Raw genomic sequence first — 17,960 nt, 5'->3', positions numbered from 1 at the left:
TCTTGGATGTCCTATATTTAAATTAAAAGAAACTGTTATTAGACATTGTTTTTTGATTGGTAATTGGCTGCCGATTTTTAAATTGATAAGCTATAAACCATTATTTTATTGTGGTTCACATTCATTTGCTTACAAAATAAATTTTTTGAACGAGGTGTCTCCAAAAAGAGCTGGAACAAAGAGATGTCACAAGGAAAGATCTCCCCTAAGGATGCAAATTTTGACAAATTCGTGTTACTGATGCGAGGACCCTCTGTGGACTGGGCTGCACTGCTGAAAGAGCAGTGAGGGTCAAACAGTATCTCTTTTGACATTATCTTTTAGCATACGAGTATGTTATTTAATCTTGTAAATCTTTTTTTTTTTTTTTTACAATTTTGTTTTCCTTGGGTCTTCAATACAGGAAAAGGCTACAAGTTAGCTTGTATCAAACAAATCCTTTCAGATAAGTCCACTGACATACACTAACATTCTCTTTTATTTGTCATTATTTTCTTCCCAAAAATGTAAATTCTGTCATCATTTACTCACCCTCATGTCTTTCCAAACCTGTATGACTTTTGTTCATCTTTGGCACATAAATGAAGATATTTGAAGAAAGTTGTCAGCCGTTTGAGTCCATACACTCAAGGGTAATGGGGACCAAAATTTGACGCTCCAAAAAAAGATATAAAGGCATCGTCAGTGTAATCCATGTGACTCGTGTGGTTTAATCAGTCTTCTTAGGTGATTCAATTCCATTGTGTTTTATCACAGGAACCAAATCACCCAAGACGACTTTGATTAAACCACATGAGTCACATGGATTACATTGACGATGCCTTTATATCTTTTTGTAGCGTACAAGTGTTGGTCACCATTCACCTTCATTGAATGGAAACAAACGGCAGACAACTTTCTTCAAATATCTTCATTTGTGTTCAGAAGATGAGCAAAAGTCATACGGGTTTGGAATAACGTGAGGGTGAGTAAATGATGACAAAATTTAATTTTTTTGGTGGACTATTCCTTTAAGATACACAATTCAAACACACTTACCATGTACTCCTTCACAAGGCATCCCTCATCCTCACCAAGGTAGAGGCAAAGAGCTTTGATGATAGCTTCTCTCTTAAGATGGACATCACTCGTCTGTAAATATTACAAATTTGATTATTACTTTACCTTTAAGCATACAATCCAGACTCAGTGTTGGCATAAAGAAAAATTTAAAGAACTCACATAACTACCTTATGTATAAATTTGACACCACTGTGTTGATTAATGGTACCTTTTGAAAAAACAAAACAAAAAATGATACTCAGCACAAGTATACATACCTCCTGTAAAGTCCTGAAATATTTGTCCATTTTCTGTCCAGAAACACCTTTTTTTCTGGACAGAAGTAAGTTGTGGAAGATATTTGTCCAATTGTACCATAAAGGTGTTTTCAAGGGGGTTGGTAGTAATGTGCCGTAATTCAGCACCAATCTATTATTCATAGAAGTATAGATATAGACAATGACAGCGATAACACATTGTGGTCAGTCATGAGTGTGTCACCTTTCTCTCATCTCTTTTCTTATATCAAGGATTTTTCTGCTCAACCCCAAACCAACCCTTCTCCAATCATCCCATCATCCACTTTAAGACTTAATCTAATGTTAACGCTTGATATAAGGAGAGCATCAACAGTAGCACCAGGTGCACATATATAAAAGGAAAGTTTATGAGGAAAGAGTAAACATGACCTTAACTCTTCTACCTGGAAAAGTGTGGGCCACTGGAGTTTAAAGTCCCCAATCATTGGACTGTTCTGTACCACATTCCTTCTTCTGTAGTAGAATGTTTTGGACATCTTTTCTTTTACTGCTGATGTTCTGTTCCTCTGTCCGAAATCAATCAGCAGCTCACATCTCAGTTTTTCAAGGCTTTTATCTGTTTCTCCAGCAGGATTAATTAGCAGGGCAAAAGTTCCCTTCTGCTCTTTTTGGTTTCTTCACATGTTTGGCTGGAAAGCATTCATCCCTGAGCTTGTTCTTTAGTGAATTAAGAGTGACTTAGGGACAACCAGTGTTGCGCATCTTTGTCCTGTAGTTTTCCATTTTGTGCTTGAGGCTGAATATCCACCCACTATAGCCCTTCATCGATCCTTTTTCTCTCAAACATGGAAACTTTTCAATGAGTGCGTTTGCAACCTCATCTATCTGGGGATAATATGGGTATGCAGTGTACTGGTAAATATCTTCAGCCAGCTTTTCCAAGATTCCAGACTTGAGCCCTGGACTCATCTTCAGACATCTGCACTTCAACATCATATGAAAAACAAGGAATGGGGAATTTTTGTGGCCAATGTCTGTACTCGTAATACTTGAAGTTCAGCATCAGATCTTGGTATAATGACAGTGTCAACTGAATCTCCTCCAGAGGAAAACAATAAAGAAGAGGAGGAAGGGTTTGCGCATTCACTTGATGTTCTAAACAATTCGGAAGCACTTTGAGAATGCTCAATTGGACAGGTAGGGCTCAGATAATGAGAGTCATTTGCCAAGTAGATCAACTTGATGGTACTTTTGTCTTTTATATCTTGAATTGATGTCAGATTCATGAATTCATTGTTAAAGTCTACATCCATGTACTGAATCCGGAAGTCTCTTTCAATACCAAATACTTGACGAACGGTATCATGTAAATTCTGAACACTGTCTGGCATCCCCAATGAGAGGTCCAATCTTCTGAAGTCATTTTCTTCCACAATAACTCTGAGCTTCACACTCATCTTTACTCAATCTAATTAAGAGACAGAGAATACATATTAAATTAGCTGCTGGACAATTGACTGCACAAAAACTAAACAACTTATAGTACAGTAAATGCTACTTCTCTATGAATTAGTTTCGTTAGACTTTTGACTGTACAAAAGTACAAATTTTAAACTTGTGTGTTCTTAAATAGTGCATTAAAACATACTGAATCTAACCTCTTGTGTTTATGAATCTTTTAAGTGTCACCATTCGCCGTCCTCCAATGTGGTAATCTGCCAGTGGGTAGTGGTCGGCAAGGGCATTATGATGAATGAGAGAAACTTGCAAAATGGGGCACAACTCGAAAGCTCTTAAATGCTCCCAATACCAAGCACTCATTTCTTCTCCACTACAACCATCTGGACAATCTCAGCTAAATCTGGCAAGCTACCAGAAAGGCCACAAACAACAATCATGCCATTCCTGTAGTTTACTCCATCAACAGACACATTCTTTGCAAGATGAACACAAGTGACATAAGATAGGTTTGCTTAAGAGTATTAAATACTTCCTGATTCAAAATACCAATAGGTACAGTTGAGACAGCTGACACAATCATGCTAGCCTTTTCAATGGTAGCTGACTCCAAGTGATATGCCATCATGAACTGATGTTTCATCGCCAGAGACAAGAGTATGTTTTTAAAGTGATGTGAGTAACGAGCAACTTGTTTAAAAAAGTGATGCTTTGCCTCAAACTCAGTGTCCAAATCCCTACTAAAGGGCCAAAGAATTTGTTCATCTCTGGATAATGTTCCACGTAATGATGTTTTGGCAAAAGTTTCATGACTAGAAAAACTTCTTGCAACCTGTACCTATGATCACAAATTTTGCTTTTAAGGAAGGCAATTGATTCTGTTGTTTGCACTGGTGCCACAACTAACACAACAATATCCTTAAGCTCCATAAGGACCTGCCAAGCTGGCTCATCTGGAGGTACCAGCTGTCCAACCAAGAATGGAAGTAATCAAAAAAGACTCTTTTCATGAGCATTGCCTCCAATGCTTCTGTTGGACATGAAAGTATGTGGAACAGTATGAGGGCGATTCATTTTGTCTGTCCATTTGTAATATGCCTTCAAATATGTCATGAGCAATATCGGGTGGTTACCCAGGACAGACATTGAAACGGGAAAGACGTGCAGACAGACTTTTTACATCACAACAAGCCTTTTCAGTGTCTACTGCTGACCTGACATGCACTTCTTGCATCTTTTTAGTTCTGAGAGTGAAATCATCAGAACTCACTTCCTTCTCCTGAATTTCAGACTTTTTCACAGTACAAAACCGGCACACATATTCACCGGAAAAACTCTCTACAAAGCCAACAATTCCATGTGCTCCCAGATTGTCTGCTAATGACAGTCTGCACTGTGCCTTTAATGAAACAACCACGCTGTGCAATAAAAATTCCCTGGCTTTCCAATGTGGAAAGATCTCGCAGCAAGGGCTCAATGATTTTTTCATATCCATAGGTCCTAACATCATCTGATCGGCAAAGTAGTGCCATATATATGGAAGACAGTGAGAAACTTTCACCTGGTGGTAAATTGCCAAGATTCCAATATACAGCACAGATTTTGTGCTTTTTTCTGGAAGTGCCAAGCGGGTTGAAAATTTAAAAATCACCCACATACAAATTCAGCAATTTTCGCAACTCACTACATGATTAAAAAATGATTTGCTCTTGAAATGCATACCATCACAATAAGATGCATATATAATTTTTTTCTTGTCCAACTTCTGACATGGTTTGAGTATCTAAAGTTGTGTCAAGGATGTAATTGTTACTCAAAATATGTATCTACTGGTTCAACAACTTTAAAATTCTTTTTGTAGTAAGCTTGGTGTTTAAATGATGTGCCAAGTGGACTACCTTTACCAATTGCATGAGAAACTGGATTGTTGATACACACAGCAGATGCAAGTTCTTCAGTGACTGACTGGTCAATATGCAAGTTATGTCTATACAGTATCTCGTGTATCACATTTTTTGCATTACAAATAGAAGCAGTGCTCAACAAATAATGGAGCTCTTCCAGCAGTTCACTAACTGCAGCACTTGGAACATGAAAAATACTTTCCAGTTTTAGAAACACTGCAGTTAATTTTTGCTCAATTACATGTGCCTTATCATCTGGAATATCTGCATCAGTGTATGTAGTGTCAGAAGAACATGCAGTCTCAGAGTCCGTTGGATTACCTGGCTCAGATTCAACTGCACTACCATGTTCAATGGAATCATTTACACTGCCTTGAACTACACCGTTCGGATACGAGCGAAACACACCATAAAATGGAAAGACAGCAGGAAAAAACAGCATTTTTTTGTAAGGTAAGAAGATTTATCTTTATTTATTTAATATTTCCATTGACTAGCTTGCATTCGTCTTTTGATACTGTTTGAGAAATACAGAAACTCTGTTTTCTGAGCGAGTGACAAGCAAAGAGCGCTGTTAGCTATACAAATCTACATCTGTATCTTTTCAGACGCATATTTAACGTGCCATACAAACGAATCACTGTTTTAATTAGTGAAATGCATTAATTAGACAGATATAACTCGCACTTAAAAGTTTATAAATATAACAGTCGTACGCTGGAAATCAAGCGTATAAATGTTGAATGTAAAAGTCACATTAAATCTGACCTGGCTGTTCACACCCAAGACACATTGGAAAAAATCAGATAAGTTTCCGATTTATTTCCTCATATGAAAGTGGCCCAGATCGGATTTAAAAATGTCAGATTCAAAGCGCTTTTGGCTGTTCACACGATCAACCAATTATCAGATCTGTGTCACATGTGAGTTAAAAATCAGATATGGGCCACATTCAGCTGCGGTGTGAACGTAATATTACAGCAGTCCTATTCCATCACTCATTATGTACTGTACAGCAGTTCAGAACAGCTTTGCTCTGAGTTCGGTTTGGTTCGTTTGGTTTGGTTAACGTGCGCTGACCGCGTTAAAAAACGCTCCGTATTTACTTAAATCGCAAATGTAATTTTAAGTATGTTTGGCCATTACAAGTGTTTAAAAATCTAAAATAAACCCATGACACCGGGGTTTTGTGGACCAAGACTGGAGCATTTTACCATGTCTGGATGGAGCACCAGAGTCTGTCTGGGCTGCTGTCAACAGAAACAACACATACACACTTCCTTATTATTATTATTATTATTATTATTATTATTATTATTATTGTTTTTTTTTTTTTTTTTTGTCAAAATAAAGTCTTGAGACCGGATGGCATTTCCGCCTGCTAATTTATTACATATATTACTATTGTATATTGCAATAATAATAATAATAATAATAATAATAATAATAATGATAATAATACATTATTTTTAAAAGAGAACTTAAGTGTGAAAACTAGGGGTGTGACGATACACTTAGCTCACGTGACGAGACGATACAGGATACTGGGTTCACGAGAACGAGATGAGACGATATTTTAACACTATATACAGTACCGGTCAAAAGGTTTGAAACACTTACTCATTCTTTATTATAATTTTTTTTCTTCACATTTTAGAATAATAGTGAAGTCATCAAAACTATGGAATAACATAAATGGAACTATGGGAATTGTTGTGGCTAAACAAAATCCAAAATAAATCAAAACTGTGTTATATTTTAGCATCTTCAAAGTAGTCACCCTTTGCCTAGAATTTGCAGACATGTACTCTTGACATTTTCTCAACCAACTTCTTGAGGTATCACCCTGGGATGCTTTTTAAACAGTATTAAAGGAGTTCCCATCTATGTTGGGCACTTATTGGCTGCTTTCCGTTATTATTTGGTCCAAGTCATCAATTTAAAAAAAAAAATTTTTTTTTTTAAATACATTTTAGTTTTGTAATGAAAAAAAAATTAATATGGTGGCACAATTATATTTTTGTCTACAAAACTAATTTCAAACATTTAAGTATACGCCTTCAGATCAAAAGATTTTTAAGATCATGGGGAACATTTCAGTCAAGTGTTTCAAAACTTTTGACCGGTAGTGTATATGACTGGAAAAATAGTCTTTTATTCGACTGAAAGTCACAAAATGCAAAACAATGCAGGTGCATATTGAAATGTTTTAACTAATCATCTTGTAATGAATGTCACTTCAGTTCGTACGAATTATCATATGCAGTAAAAGACAGAACAACATGCAAGCACTGTAAAAGTTTTTGCCACAAACTCAACTGACTGGCTTCTCTCCTGTATGATTTCACATCAGTCTCTTCAGACCCGGTTGATTTTAGTTGAGAGCTGCGGTGGTTCTGTAGGTGTCTTTGCATAGTGCTTGTGTTAGCCGCGGTGTACGGCACTATTTTCTTACAGCGCTTACATATTGGCTGTGTATCGTTTGTCGGCCGCATACGTCATCGAAAAAAATGAAACGATACAGCCTCGATGACGTATGCGGCCGATAAATGCGACCTCCGGAGGACGCAGCCTTCCAAACGAGACACAGCCTTTGTTCGTGTCTTGTCTGTCACTCTGTCGCCGTTTATTGTTTCACCGGGTACCTAAAATGCTGCCACACAAACGATTTAAAAGTGGCGGGGGCACCTTCTATGCTAATTTCACCCTCACACTCTGTCATGCTGAAATCGTGAGACAGCTTTTCACCTCATCGAGAAATATCGTCACGTTTTAATATCGCGAGATCTCGTGCCACACCCCTGATGAAAACCCTACAGAGCAACTCTTACATCGGAAGTAAAGCATGGGCAAAACATGACTTAATTTTGGTCAAATCCTTTACTAGTTTGTAGTTTTAACACCTTGTTTAAAAATGATAGCTGCTGTTTATTGTAATTGTAATTTTTTTATTTTAGAATTGATATCAGAGCAGTGGCAACAGTATTTTTGTCCAAATCCTGCAGCCCTGTATTAAAAAAAACAAAAACAAATCAAAGGGCAGAAAAATTTTGATTTAATAATCGTGATTAAAATTTTGAACAAAATAATCATGATTATCATTTTAACCATTATCGTGCAGCCTAAAGTTATACGTTATTCAAGGACCCCATAGCAGTCTGGGGGGTCCCTTGCAAGAGGATCATCATATTTGGGGATCCTTGGCATCAAAAAGTTTGAAAACCCCTGGTCTAGGGCATACGCCATATGCCCACCTATCTGTCTTAAGATTTTGCGCATGCCCATCTGAAATAAGTGATAATACGTATGGCCGCCAGAACAAAGAGTAGTCTTTTGACCCAGAACTTTTTCAATCTGCTAACGAGATGCCGCAGCACCGTTGAGTGAATTGTGTGTAATATATATATATATATCCATACGTCCAGATGCTTGCTTACAGTATGTTTCATCTCTGTTTGCGATGGCACACGAAAATTAGTGCTAAAGAAACATAATCTGACAGTCAAAAAGAAGCTGTAGAACAAAGGTGTGCAATTCTGAATAATTTTCAATTCGTTGCACATTGCGCCGTTTTATTTACCGTAGGTAAACAAACCGCAAACGAGCAACGCAACTAAACTAAAACGATCCCGAACGTTATAATCAAGGTTGTTAGAGTTAGAGTAATTCTAAAGTATTAGAAATTTTCATAGTAGCCTAATAAAAGGAACATTAATGACACCAAGTTGTCATCAAGTAACATAAAGTTACCATGCCATTGTTCTTTGTAGTGTACCATACACCATGCCAGCAAGATTTCCAAATGGCAAATTTCCCATGGTCTGCCCTATTGCCTGTCCACCATTTTGAATTTCATTGAAATTATACTTTTTCTAACTCCTCCTACAGCATTCATCTGATCTTGACTTGAAACTTGCCATCATGCTTGTTCGTTTGCTCAAGCTGCCAATGAAGGGCTTGACTCCGGTATTGCTGCTTGCGGAACATGGCTGCCATTGGCTGCCAAAATGGCCAATTCAGCTATTAGACAAGGTTAATAAAGGCCGATCGGAATGAAACGCGGTAGACATATTTGACTCTTTGCCCAAGAGGCTTTTTCAAAATTTGACAATTAAATTGGCCACTGGTTGATACTGTTACATTTTATGTGTGCGTTAATGGTTTTCTATAGCGCAGTGTTTCACAAAAATACACAATTCATATCTTATGATAGCTGTCCTCATTTTGAGCAACTTCGCCTCAAGAACGATTGGTGTCAGTCAAATCATTTGTGAAATATTTGATATTATATAACAAAGTCTACATTTGCAAACTAGTCCTAGGCCATTCATCAGACCTTTACCAAATGTGGCCTACGTCATCATTACACCATGCTTGCAAAAAAGTTATCAAAAGCTTTTTGATAGACCAAACTGTTCTCCTATAATGCAACAATGAATGTTATGCCAAGATGCCAAAAAGAATCTGAGGCTGCATCTTTTCAATGCTTTGGTTAATCAACATGAAACTTTATATTTTGCCAATATAACCATCGCCTGACAATACCATATCAATTTGGCCGCAATACCACCTATTGGTCAAAAGTGGAATTAAATTCTATTACATTGTAAGTAATTCGGTTCATGGATTATAAACCACTTTGAATATGGCATTCAAGCATTGATTTTCGGCAGTCACATTTTCTGCCATTGGTCTGCTTGGCCCAGGAATTGCCGCTTGCAGCTATATTATTTTATGGGAATAGTTATGTTTCTTCTTATTTTTAATATCAGTTATGTACTTTGGGGTTCTCTGTGTTATATTTGATGTAGTTATTTAATGTTTATTGCATTATTTTAATTTGACATATTTTACCCTGATGGTGTTTAGTGTTTGTGTGAGTGACCCTGAGCACTGTCTCTACATGTTTATTGGTCATTGCTCCTGGAACGGCCACTATTGATGAACTTCATGTCATCATGTGCCCTTCTGTAATTACTACAGTGATTAACAATACATTATAAAGTGAAAAGCAGATTTTTACAGTTTCAGAAGTTTAATATATTACGTTTATCATTTAATAAAATAAACAATGGTACTGCACCATAAAACATACCGTAAAAACTAGTTTTAAATGATAAAATTACAGGTTGTTCTGTAAAGTTGTTCAGTTTTACTGTATTTTTTACATAATTATTCTGGCAACCACAGCTGCCAGTTTTTTTTTTGTTTTTTTGTAAAGACAACAGGATTTATTTTTTTTACAGTGTAATAGCATATCTTTCCTCAAAAAGCCACACAATTTGAGGCATTATTTATGTTTGTAGCAAAAACAATGCAGGTTACGCACAACCCTTAATGTGAGCAATATTATTTGCAATGCTAGCCTTAGAAAATACCACAAATTACTGTGAAATCTTCTAAAATCCTGGCAATATTTTACGGTCTAGTCAGTTTAAGAACTGCCGTTGTTGATATACACAGTTTGGACTAGACATCTTCTGTCAGGATAAAGAAGTAATAACACCAATATTCACTTCAGTCAAAAGCTTTGAATGGCTTATTAATGACAGTGTCATGTTGGGTTCTGAGCATTTACCTGTCAGTCAATTTTTCCCTTTGTGACTAAGCAAGATCACATTTTTAACCTTTTCACAGTCATTTACAGTCAGATCCTGTAACTTAGAGGAAACAGGAGAAATATTGCTGCAGCAGTACTTTCAGGAGTATGTTCTATTTTTAAAGCAATATTCCGGGTTCAATACAAGTTAATCTCAATCAACAGCATTTGTGGCACAATGTTGATTACCACAAAAATGTATTTTGACATGTCCCTCCTTTTCTTTAAAAAAAGAGAGCAAAAATCGAGGTTACAGTGAGGCACTTATAATGGAAGTGAATGGGCCATTTTTTGAGGGTTTAAAGGCAGAACTGTGAAGCTTCTAACTTTATAAAAGCACTTACATTAATTCATCTGTTAAAACTCATGCATAATTTGAGCTGTAAAGTTAAATTGTAATTTTTTTCAGTCATATTAGGGTTTGTTAACATTACGTCGTCATCAAACTAAGTAGTAAAATTGCCTTTAACTTGACACAGAAAAGGTTAGTAATCGATTTCATCACACTAAAATCATGTTTACATGCATATTGTTAATGTCTTATGGCTTTACTTTTGAAATAGTGAGTATTTTAAAGTTCAAAAATTGGCCGCTATTCATTTCCATTGTAAGTGCCTCACTGTAACCCAGATTTGTGCTTTTTGTTTTTAAAGAAAAGGCAGGGCAAGTAAAAAATACATTTTTGTAATAATCACTATTATGCCACAAATGCTGTCGATTGAGCTTAACTTGTATTGAACCCGGAATATTCCTTTAATGTTGCATTTCAAATGTGATGTGATGGAGTTAGTGGTGTAAATAAACATTTGATCACATGTCCAGTTACAATATGATATGGAGTGCTTTGCTAATACACAAAGTCTCTCTTTGGCTCTCTTCCAAAACATAGTGGCTGCCTATGTAAGGCAATAGGCATGCTCTCAATATGAAGGCTGTTCCAAAAGGAAGGTAGTATGATTATGTTGCCTGATAAGATACCTTCTTTTGGTCTAAGGTAGCATCACATGTATCCTTCAAAAAGAATGCAATCACATAGCAGTGAGCTTAATGAAAAAAACAATGATCCAAGATGGCGGATGAAGCGAGAGAAATGTTGATTATAAACGTACTTAATTCATTCAATGCCAAAAAGTATTTATAAAAAATAGTTTAATTAGTCTAATTTAAAATGGACCAATTTACCCAATATTTGTGTGTATTTTTATGCCTTTTAATGTAGGCCAATCAAATGGTTAGCTTAGCAACAATGGGCAACTCTACTGAAATCAATTGTGAGTCAAGGCTCCCATGAGCTTCGGTTGAAGAATGCTATATGTATCATGCAGGTGTTTGTTGCCTTTGTAGAGCATTCCAAATTGGTCATTAAAGATTCCATTAGCATCCTTCTTTAGAAGGTAGCTACCTACAGTATGTAGGCAGTAGACAGCAAGGCAGCTCACTAGTTTTGAAACAAAGCTTCAGTTTCTATTGAAAATAAAAATGTTAGTAGCAAGCTCAGAGCAAATATAAGCATGACATAAGACAGTTTATAAGGAATCAGTAACTTTATTGTGAGATTTTTCGGTAACAGAGACGGTACTAAACCAGCTCAAACACTTTAAGATGAAGTGTGTCATTTCTGCAATGACTAGTGGACCAGCAGTAATAATCTTTTCAAACACACGGAAGCCCATAAATGCCTTGCATTATAATTTTTGAGACTTGTTTTTTGAGATTGCAAAAGTTATCTCTAGAAGACAAGTTATATTGACTTATTCTTGAGTTGCCTCAAGAAAACAATGCAGTATAAAAACATATACTGTATATATAATAGATAGCCTTGGAGGACTTCTGTATGTTCGAAAACATTATTTTCATTATTTGTGCAATTATCTTTGGTGCTACTAATGTTGCAAAAATTAGACTTCACCTTTAAAAGGAATATTTAAAGAACTATTGTGCCAATGTTTCAACAACATAGTTTGACTTTATATGTCTTCAAGATCCTGTGGTCTCCATTAAAGTGATCTCAACAGGTTGTGAATACGAGTCTGAAAATGTAGAGGAAGAGAGGTATGTCACTGATGCAGTGCAGGAATGATCTTCCCTACACACTGACCGAAGCCCACTCTATATCCCCTACCCTCGCAATAACCTGCAGAAAGAGAATATAGTTATATCCATTACCATAGGGCAACTTAATAGGGACTACTCAACAATTTTGGAAACAAAACAATGTGGTTCAACAACACACTCCATCAAAAACCATTGAAAAACCCCACCTGTGAGGATGACCTCATCCCCATCCTTCAAGAAAGTCCTTGTCTCTCCATTGCCGAGGTCAATAGTCTTGGATCCTCTCCATGAGAGCTCCAGCATAGAGCCAAAACTCTCTGGATCCTTCATACATTAACACAAACAAATACAGAGCAGTCAATACTACACAATATTACTGTCAATGCTTAACTGTGTTGATTACATTACACGTTTCAGATGCATATTGCAAACAAAAAAGTTCTGAGACTGGAAGTTCAAATCTGGCATTTATGCAATTTACTGGAGTAAGGTGATACCAGGCTGCTACAGTGAGTCCTTTGGAGAAAATGTATAATATGCTTTGTTTTTTTGAGTTGTGTCAAATTCAATTTCAGATTTACATGCCTCTAAACATCATGTAAAAAAGCAGTCTGTTGCTGGTCACTTTACATTTTGGTCAGACGGTCTTTTCCTGTCTAAGTGCGGTTCTTGGCCAGAATAAGCAGCAAAGTCTTGATAGACTTTATTGTGAATACTTTGGCTTTGTGAGACAAAGTTCTATGGATCCTGTTTCCCATTATATTAAAGGATACAAATCTAATTTGTGACTGTGTTAAAAAAAAAAAAAGCACATTGACATTTCACACCAAGCTTGACATCTCTAACGACAAAACACTGGTTCTCAGAATGCATCAGTTTGCATACTAGAGAATGAGATTTCACAGCAGCAGCGGAAGGGAAGATAATAAGGGAATAACTTAAATTTTGGTCTGTTCCTCACACAAAGCTACTGTATGGCTAGAATATAGCCATAAAATACCAGCTTACAAGTTTGGAACAACATAAGGGTGAGTAAATAATGTCAGAGTTTTCATTTTGGGTGAACTATTCCTTTAATATATTCAATATATTAGTGACATGCTTGCACACTGACTTACCGGTCCACTGATGGTGCCTGATGCCAGCAGGTCGCCTGGTCTAATGTTGCATCCATTGACCGTATGGTGTGCTAGTTGCTGTTTCATGGTCCAGTACATGTACTGAGAAAACAAAACACATTATATGTAGCTGCTGTCTATTACAAACTGAGAAAATGGCTTTCTCTGTAAGTGGCAGTAAAAAAGGACAGTGTAATTTCTTCTATCTGCTGTTAAAGCCCATTTTTGCAGCAACAGAATAGGGATTTCCTAGAACCGATAACACAAAAAGGCCAACCTGAATGTGAATTCACTAAGAGTGAATTGTGCCCACTCATTGCATCTTCAATTTACACACACTGAGTTGTTTTAACACTCAGTTTACTAAAGGGATAACGCAAAGCAGGTAATGGTGCAAACACACCTGCAAACATTTCTGATTGCAATTTCTATAAATTAAAAAAATTATATTAATTACTTACGAAATTTTGAATGGTCTAGTACTTAAAAGGATAGTTCACCCACATATTTAAATTCTCTCATCATTTACTCACCCTCATGCCATCCTAGATGTGTATGAGTTTCTTTCTTCTGCTGAACACTGATGAAGATTTTTAGAAGAATATCTCAGATCAGTAAGTCCATAAAATGCAAGTGAACGGTGGCTAGAACTTTGAAGTTCCAAAAAGGAGATGAAGTCAGCATAAAGGTATTCCATAATCCGCTTCGGAAGCAATCCAGTTGGTTTTGGGCGAGAACAGACCAAAATATAACTAATTTTTCACTAGGCCTGGCCACCATTCACTTGCATTGAATGGACCTACAGAGCTGAGATATTCTTCTAAAAATCTTTGTTTGTTTTCTGCAGAAGAAAGAAAGTCATACACATCTTAGCTGGCATGTGGGTGAGTAAATGATGACAGAATTTTCATTTTTGGGTAAACTAACCCTTTAAGTGACTTCTTATCGCATTATAATCAACCATGTTCACTACGGTCGCAAAATTCTGGCCTGTTGATAGTACCTAGAATAACAAAATCTACAAAAGGAGGTAGATAATTTTCCTATTTGGCTACTAAACTCTGGAGAAGTCTTCCTAGAATTGTTTGGGACTCAGACACACTCTCTCAGTCTAAGTTTAAGTCTAGACTAACCTGTAGGTATGCTGCTCTAGTCAGGTCTGCAGGAACCGGAAACACTTCTCATATTCTATAACTCTACTTTCAAATGAACTGAATGGCATCTTTGCTAATTTTATTCCACTTGTTTCCCGTTACATTTCCCGAGGACACCAGAGCCTGCCAGACTCAGCTTCAGTCCAGCCAGATGTTGTGATGTCTGATGACTGAGCGAATTCTACTGACTGTAGTCTGTGCCAACCAGACAGTGAGGGGTGCTTCAATGATCACTGTCTGCATCATTTCAGTCTTCTATGATGGAAGTCATAGAGGATGAACTGCTGCCAACTCCAGCTGGACAACAAGGGATACTTCACTAGCCACTGCTTGCACACTGGTGTTGGGATGGACTGTTAACTGAAAATTAACCGTCGCAAGCCTCCATGCGGACTGCGAGGCAAACCTCACTAACCACTGCCTGCATCATCTGTGTTTTAGGATGGATTCCAAAGAGAATAAACTGCTACCAACTGCAATCTGCTACCACTCATTGCATCACTTATCTTAAAATGAAATACACAGGTAATAAATAAATGCCAACTAAAGACATTACCAGCCAAACAGCAAAAGACACTGCATCTACTTGCACATCCATAATCAATTCGAAATAGACTCCATGGACACAAGAGGCACTACAACAATAACTTTTACTTACTTTCACACAAATCACCAGTAAAACAGCAGATTATTTCTTCATAAACAAATAAGATTGCATTTTTTGCATTACATAACTAACTACATTTACAAGTTTATTCAGGCATGAATAAGTAGAGAGATAGCTCAACTGATAGAGTGTTGCTCTTGCGAAGCAAAGAACCAGGGTACAAGTCCTGCGGAACACATGAATCAACATGCGAGCCAGAAGTGTTTCTCATCTAACATTTGCTTTGTATACAACAGTTAGTTCCGGTCCTCAAATCTGATTGGACGAGAGAGTTTCCATGAGTACTGATGTTGTCTCAGAACATCAGCACTCGGATGCTTCACTGTTTGTATCACTCTGCTTGTGTTTCTAAACCTTGCCGGGATTCTAAACTAAAGTGTAAGAGCAGCACAGATGTGTAAAAGAACTATGTGTTTCTTGTCATTTTGCCCTGTGACATTAAAAGCCAGCAGGTAGCGAAAAAAGAAAATTTTTATGAGCCAGTTAGAATGAATTGAGTCAGAGCATGTCAGTTAGCGAGCGGTTTCTTTGAAGTCAACATCATTGTCTCTCATTTAATGATCGCTCCGATTACTACTACTACATCACAGCTGGGAAATACAGTTGAACTAACAGATTCAACATTTAGGCTTATCACAGCAGAGAGACACAACTGACTGAGTAATTGCACATACGCTTACCTGATACTATCGGATACCTGAGTGTCCACATTGTGAAATATAAACATTCAACATGATGGAGGAGAGTACGCAACGGCTACCGTGAAATACTCAGGGGGGACCCCGCTCAGACGGCTTTATTACACAGAGAAAATAGGATGTATTTGACCAAAATTCCATTATCTTCATTAAGTGAACCCCATTCTACTGCTGTGGAATAAAGTTAAACAGCTTTAGCTTTACTGTTCATCACTACTCGGGAGTCGCTACAGAAGCACTGACTCAGGTAATTGCTTTCTTCCGCGATACATATAATGAACTAAGTAGTGTACTTTTGCAAAAATGTCAACACAGTCACGTTATTTTCATGAGATCAGCCTGCAATTTGCACAGGGCACTTTACGAGGAGGTCAGACAGATGCAAGGCCACATACACACACACACGAATATGTAGGGGTGTATACAGAATATTGAAAAAAGACAAAACAAACTGTGATTTCCAAACTGTGTTTTTGCACTCTTGAAGAGCACTGAAGGAAGGGGACGCCACTTGAAGGGTCATTCCAATCAAAAGTTAGAAAAATAATCATTTCACAAAGAGTGATTCCACAAGACTGTTACCAAAGGGTACATACATACAGTAATGCCATGCTCCCTTCAGAATGCCCACTTCAAGGGCTCTGCCTCTTGAAGTGAGTAGGGCATAGGAATGATCATTTTAGATAGGAATTCACCCAAAAACTATGCTTATGCGATGATAAAAAATCTCCATTGGCTACAAGGCGTAAAAGATGAATTAGACAATATCTTAATAAACATTACTTTGTTGTTACCTGTCCAACCCCACACACAACTGGTTTGACAATTACTACTGCCATGATCACTACAAAATGTACACAAACATCCCTTTCAAATAAACAGTACTTTACTGCCTGCTTTCGGCATGTTAAAACTTAAGTATGTAATTCCTGCGACATTAGGGCTCCAAATGAAACTGCAAAAATAAATTGTGCTTTCAAAACAGATTTTTTAATGTGCCCCCCATCTGCCATTCGTCAAACAAAGAGATTATTCCACCCCATCTCACAGCATTGATCGAGTAGTGTTATTAGAGGGGGGTCTAAGCAGGTTGCTCAAAACATACAGAGAAATTTTCATAGTGCCACAGAGACACAGTGCTTAAATTTTTAGAGAAAATTCACCTATTAATGGCTTACTTATAGTTGTCTCTGCGTATTAAGCTGAGATAGGAGAAAGTATTTTAAAACAGAAAAAGCTACTTCAGCTTTAAGTATGTACAATGGGACTGCACACTTGCAGTGCCTTATGCAGCTCTTCTATGCAAGCAATTTTTTTTATTTTTCATGCTCCTGATTTGGATTGTGCTTGAATATTTCCAAGGGAATGAATACAAATCTAAATGGAAAACAGTAGGAGTTATCAGTATGAGTTTGAGGGCAACACTGAGACAGCAACATGCCAATGCATGTTCTCACCTTAAAATTGGACTTGCAAATGTTGGCCGCCTCTTGCATTCCCTCACCTGGAATGATACATGAGCAAGAAAATAAGAGTGAGTACTGTGGTAAAGCGTCAATAAATACACACAAACAGTATACATATGTACAAGAACAGGCAGACGTAACAGACACAGACCTTTCACTGTGACGAAGAGGTTGATATTGAATGTGTAAGGGTCATCGTGATGTAAGTATGGAAGAGGTACCGGGTCCTAAAATTATACAAATAACATCAGAAAAATCCCAGCAAATATCATGCGCACATTTCTGCTGTGACCGAAACCTGAAAAATGTTGCCTTTCTCAGTGTTTATAGGAAGTACAGCATCAGGCACGTCTAAAACATTGTTTGTGTAACATCCTGTCTACTAAGATGCCTTCCTGTGGTCAGTTTTTGAAGGCAACATAAATGTATCCTTCACTGCCAATGATATGTTACAATCCTGTGTGTGCGGTTTAGTGGTTGAGGAAAAAAACAATAAAAAATGGCTGATGGAGTGGCTGAAAGTAGTAAACTAAATCATAA

At 37.2% G+C, this 17,960-nt stretch overlaps 1 protein-coding gene across 1 annotated transcript in view; it reads right to left on the bottom strand.

Annotated features, from left to right (window-relative positions):
• Nucleotides 1–11,787: 11,787 nt before the first annotated feature.
• Nucleotides 11,788–17,960, bottom strand: part of fah (fumarylacetoacetate hydrolase (fumarylacetoacetase)) — a 30,906-nt gene continuing 24,733 nt past the window's right edge. Inside the window, exons 10-14 of the mRNA XM_051702338.1 lie at nucleotides 17,572–17,647; nucleotides 17,412–17,458; nucleotides 13,436–13,537; nucleotides 12,524–12,641; nucleotides 11,788–12,396 (exon numbers count right to left, since the gene is read on the bottom strand). Of these exons, the coding sequence (XP_051558298.1) occupies nucleotides 12,320–12,396; nucleotides 12,524–12,641; nucleotides 13,436–13,537; nucleotides 17,412–17,458; nucleotides 17,572–17,647 (420 nt within the window). The 3' untranslated portion in view covers nucleotides 11,788–12,319. The remainder of the gene's footprint in view (nucleotides 12,397–12,523; nucleotides 12,642–13,435; nucleotides 13,538–17,411; nucleotides 17,459–17,571; nucleotides 17,648–17,960) is intronic.

Source organism: Myxocyprinus asiaticus, chromosome 1, assembly GCF_019703515.2.
Source record: "Myxocyprinus asiaticus isolate MX2 ecotype Aquarium Trade chromosome 1, UBuf_Myxa_2, whole genome shotgun sequence".
In the NCBI taxonomy this organism is placed as follows: Eukaryota; Metazoa; Chordata; class Actinopteri; order Cypriniformes; family Catostomidae; genus Myxocyprinus; species Myxocyprinus asiaticus.
This window is presented reverse-complemented; position numbering and strand designations above follow the sequence as displayed.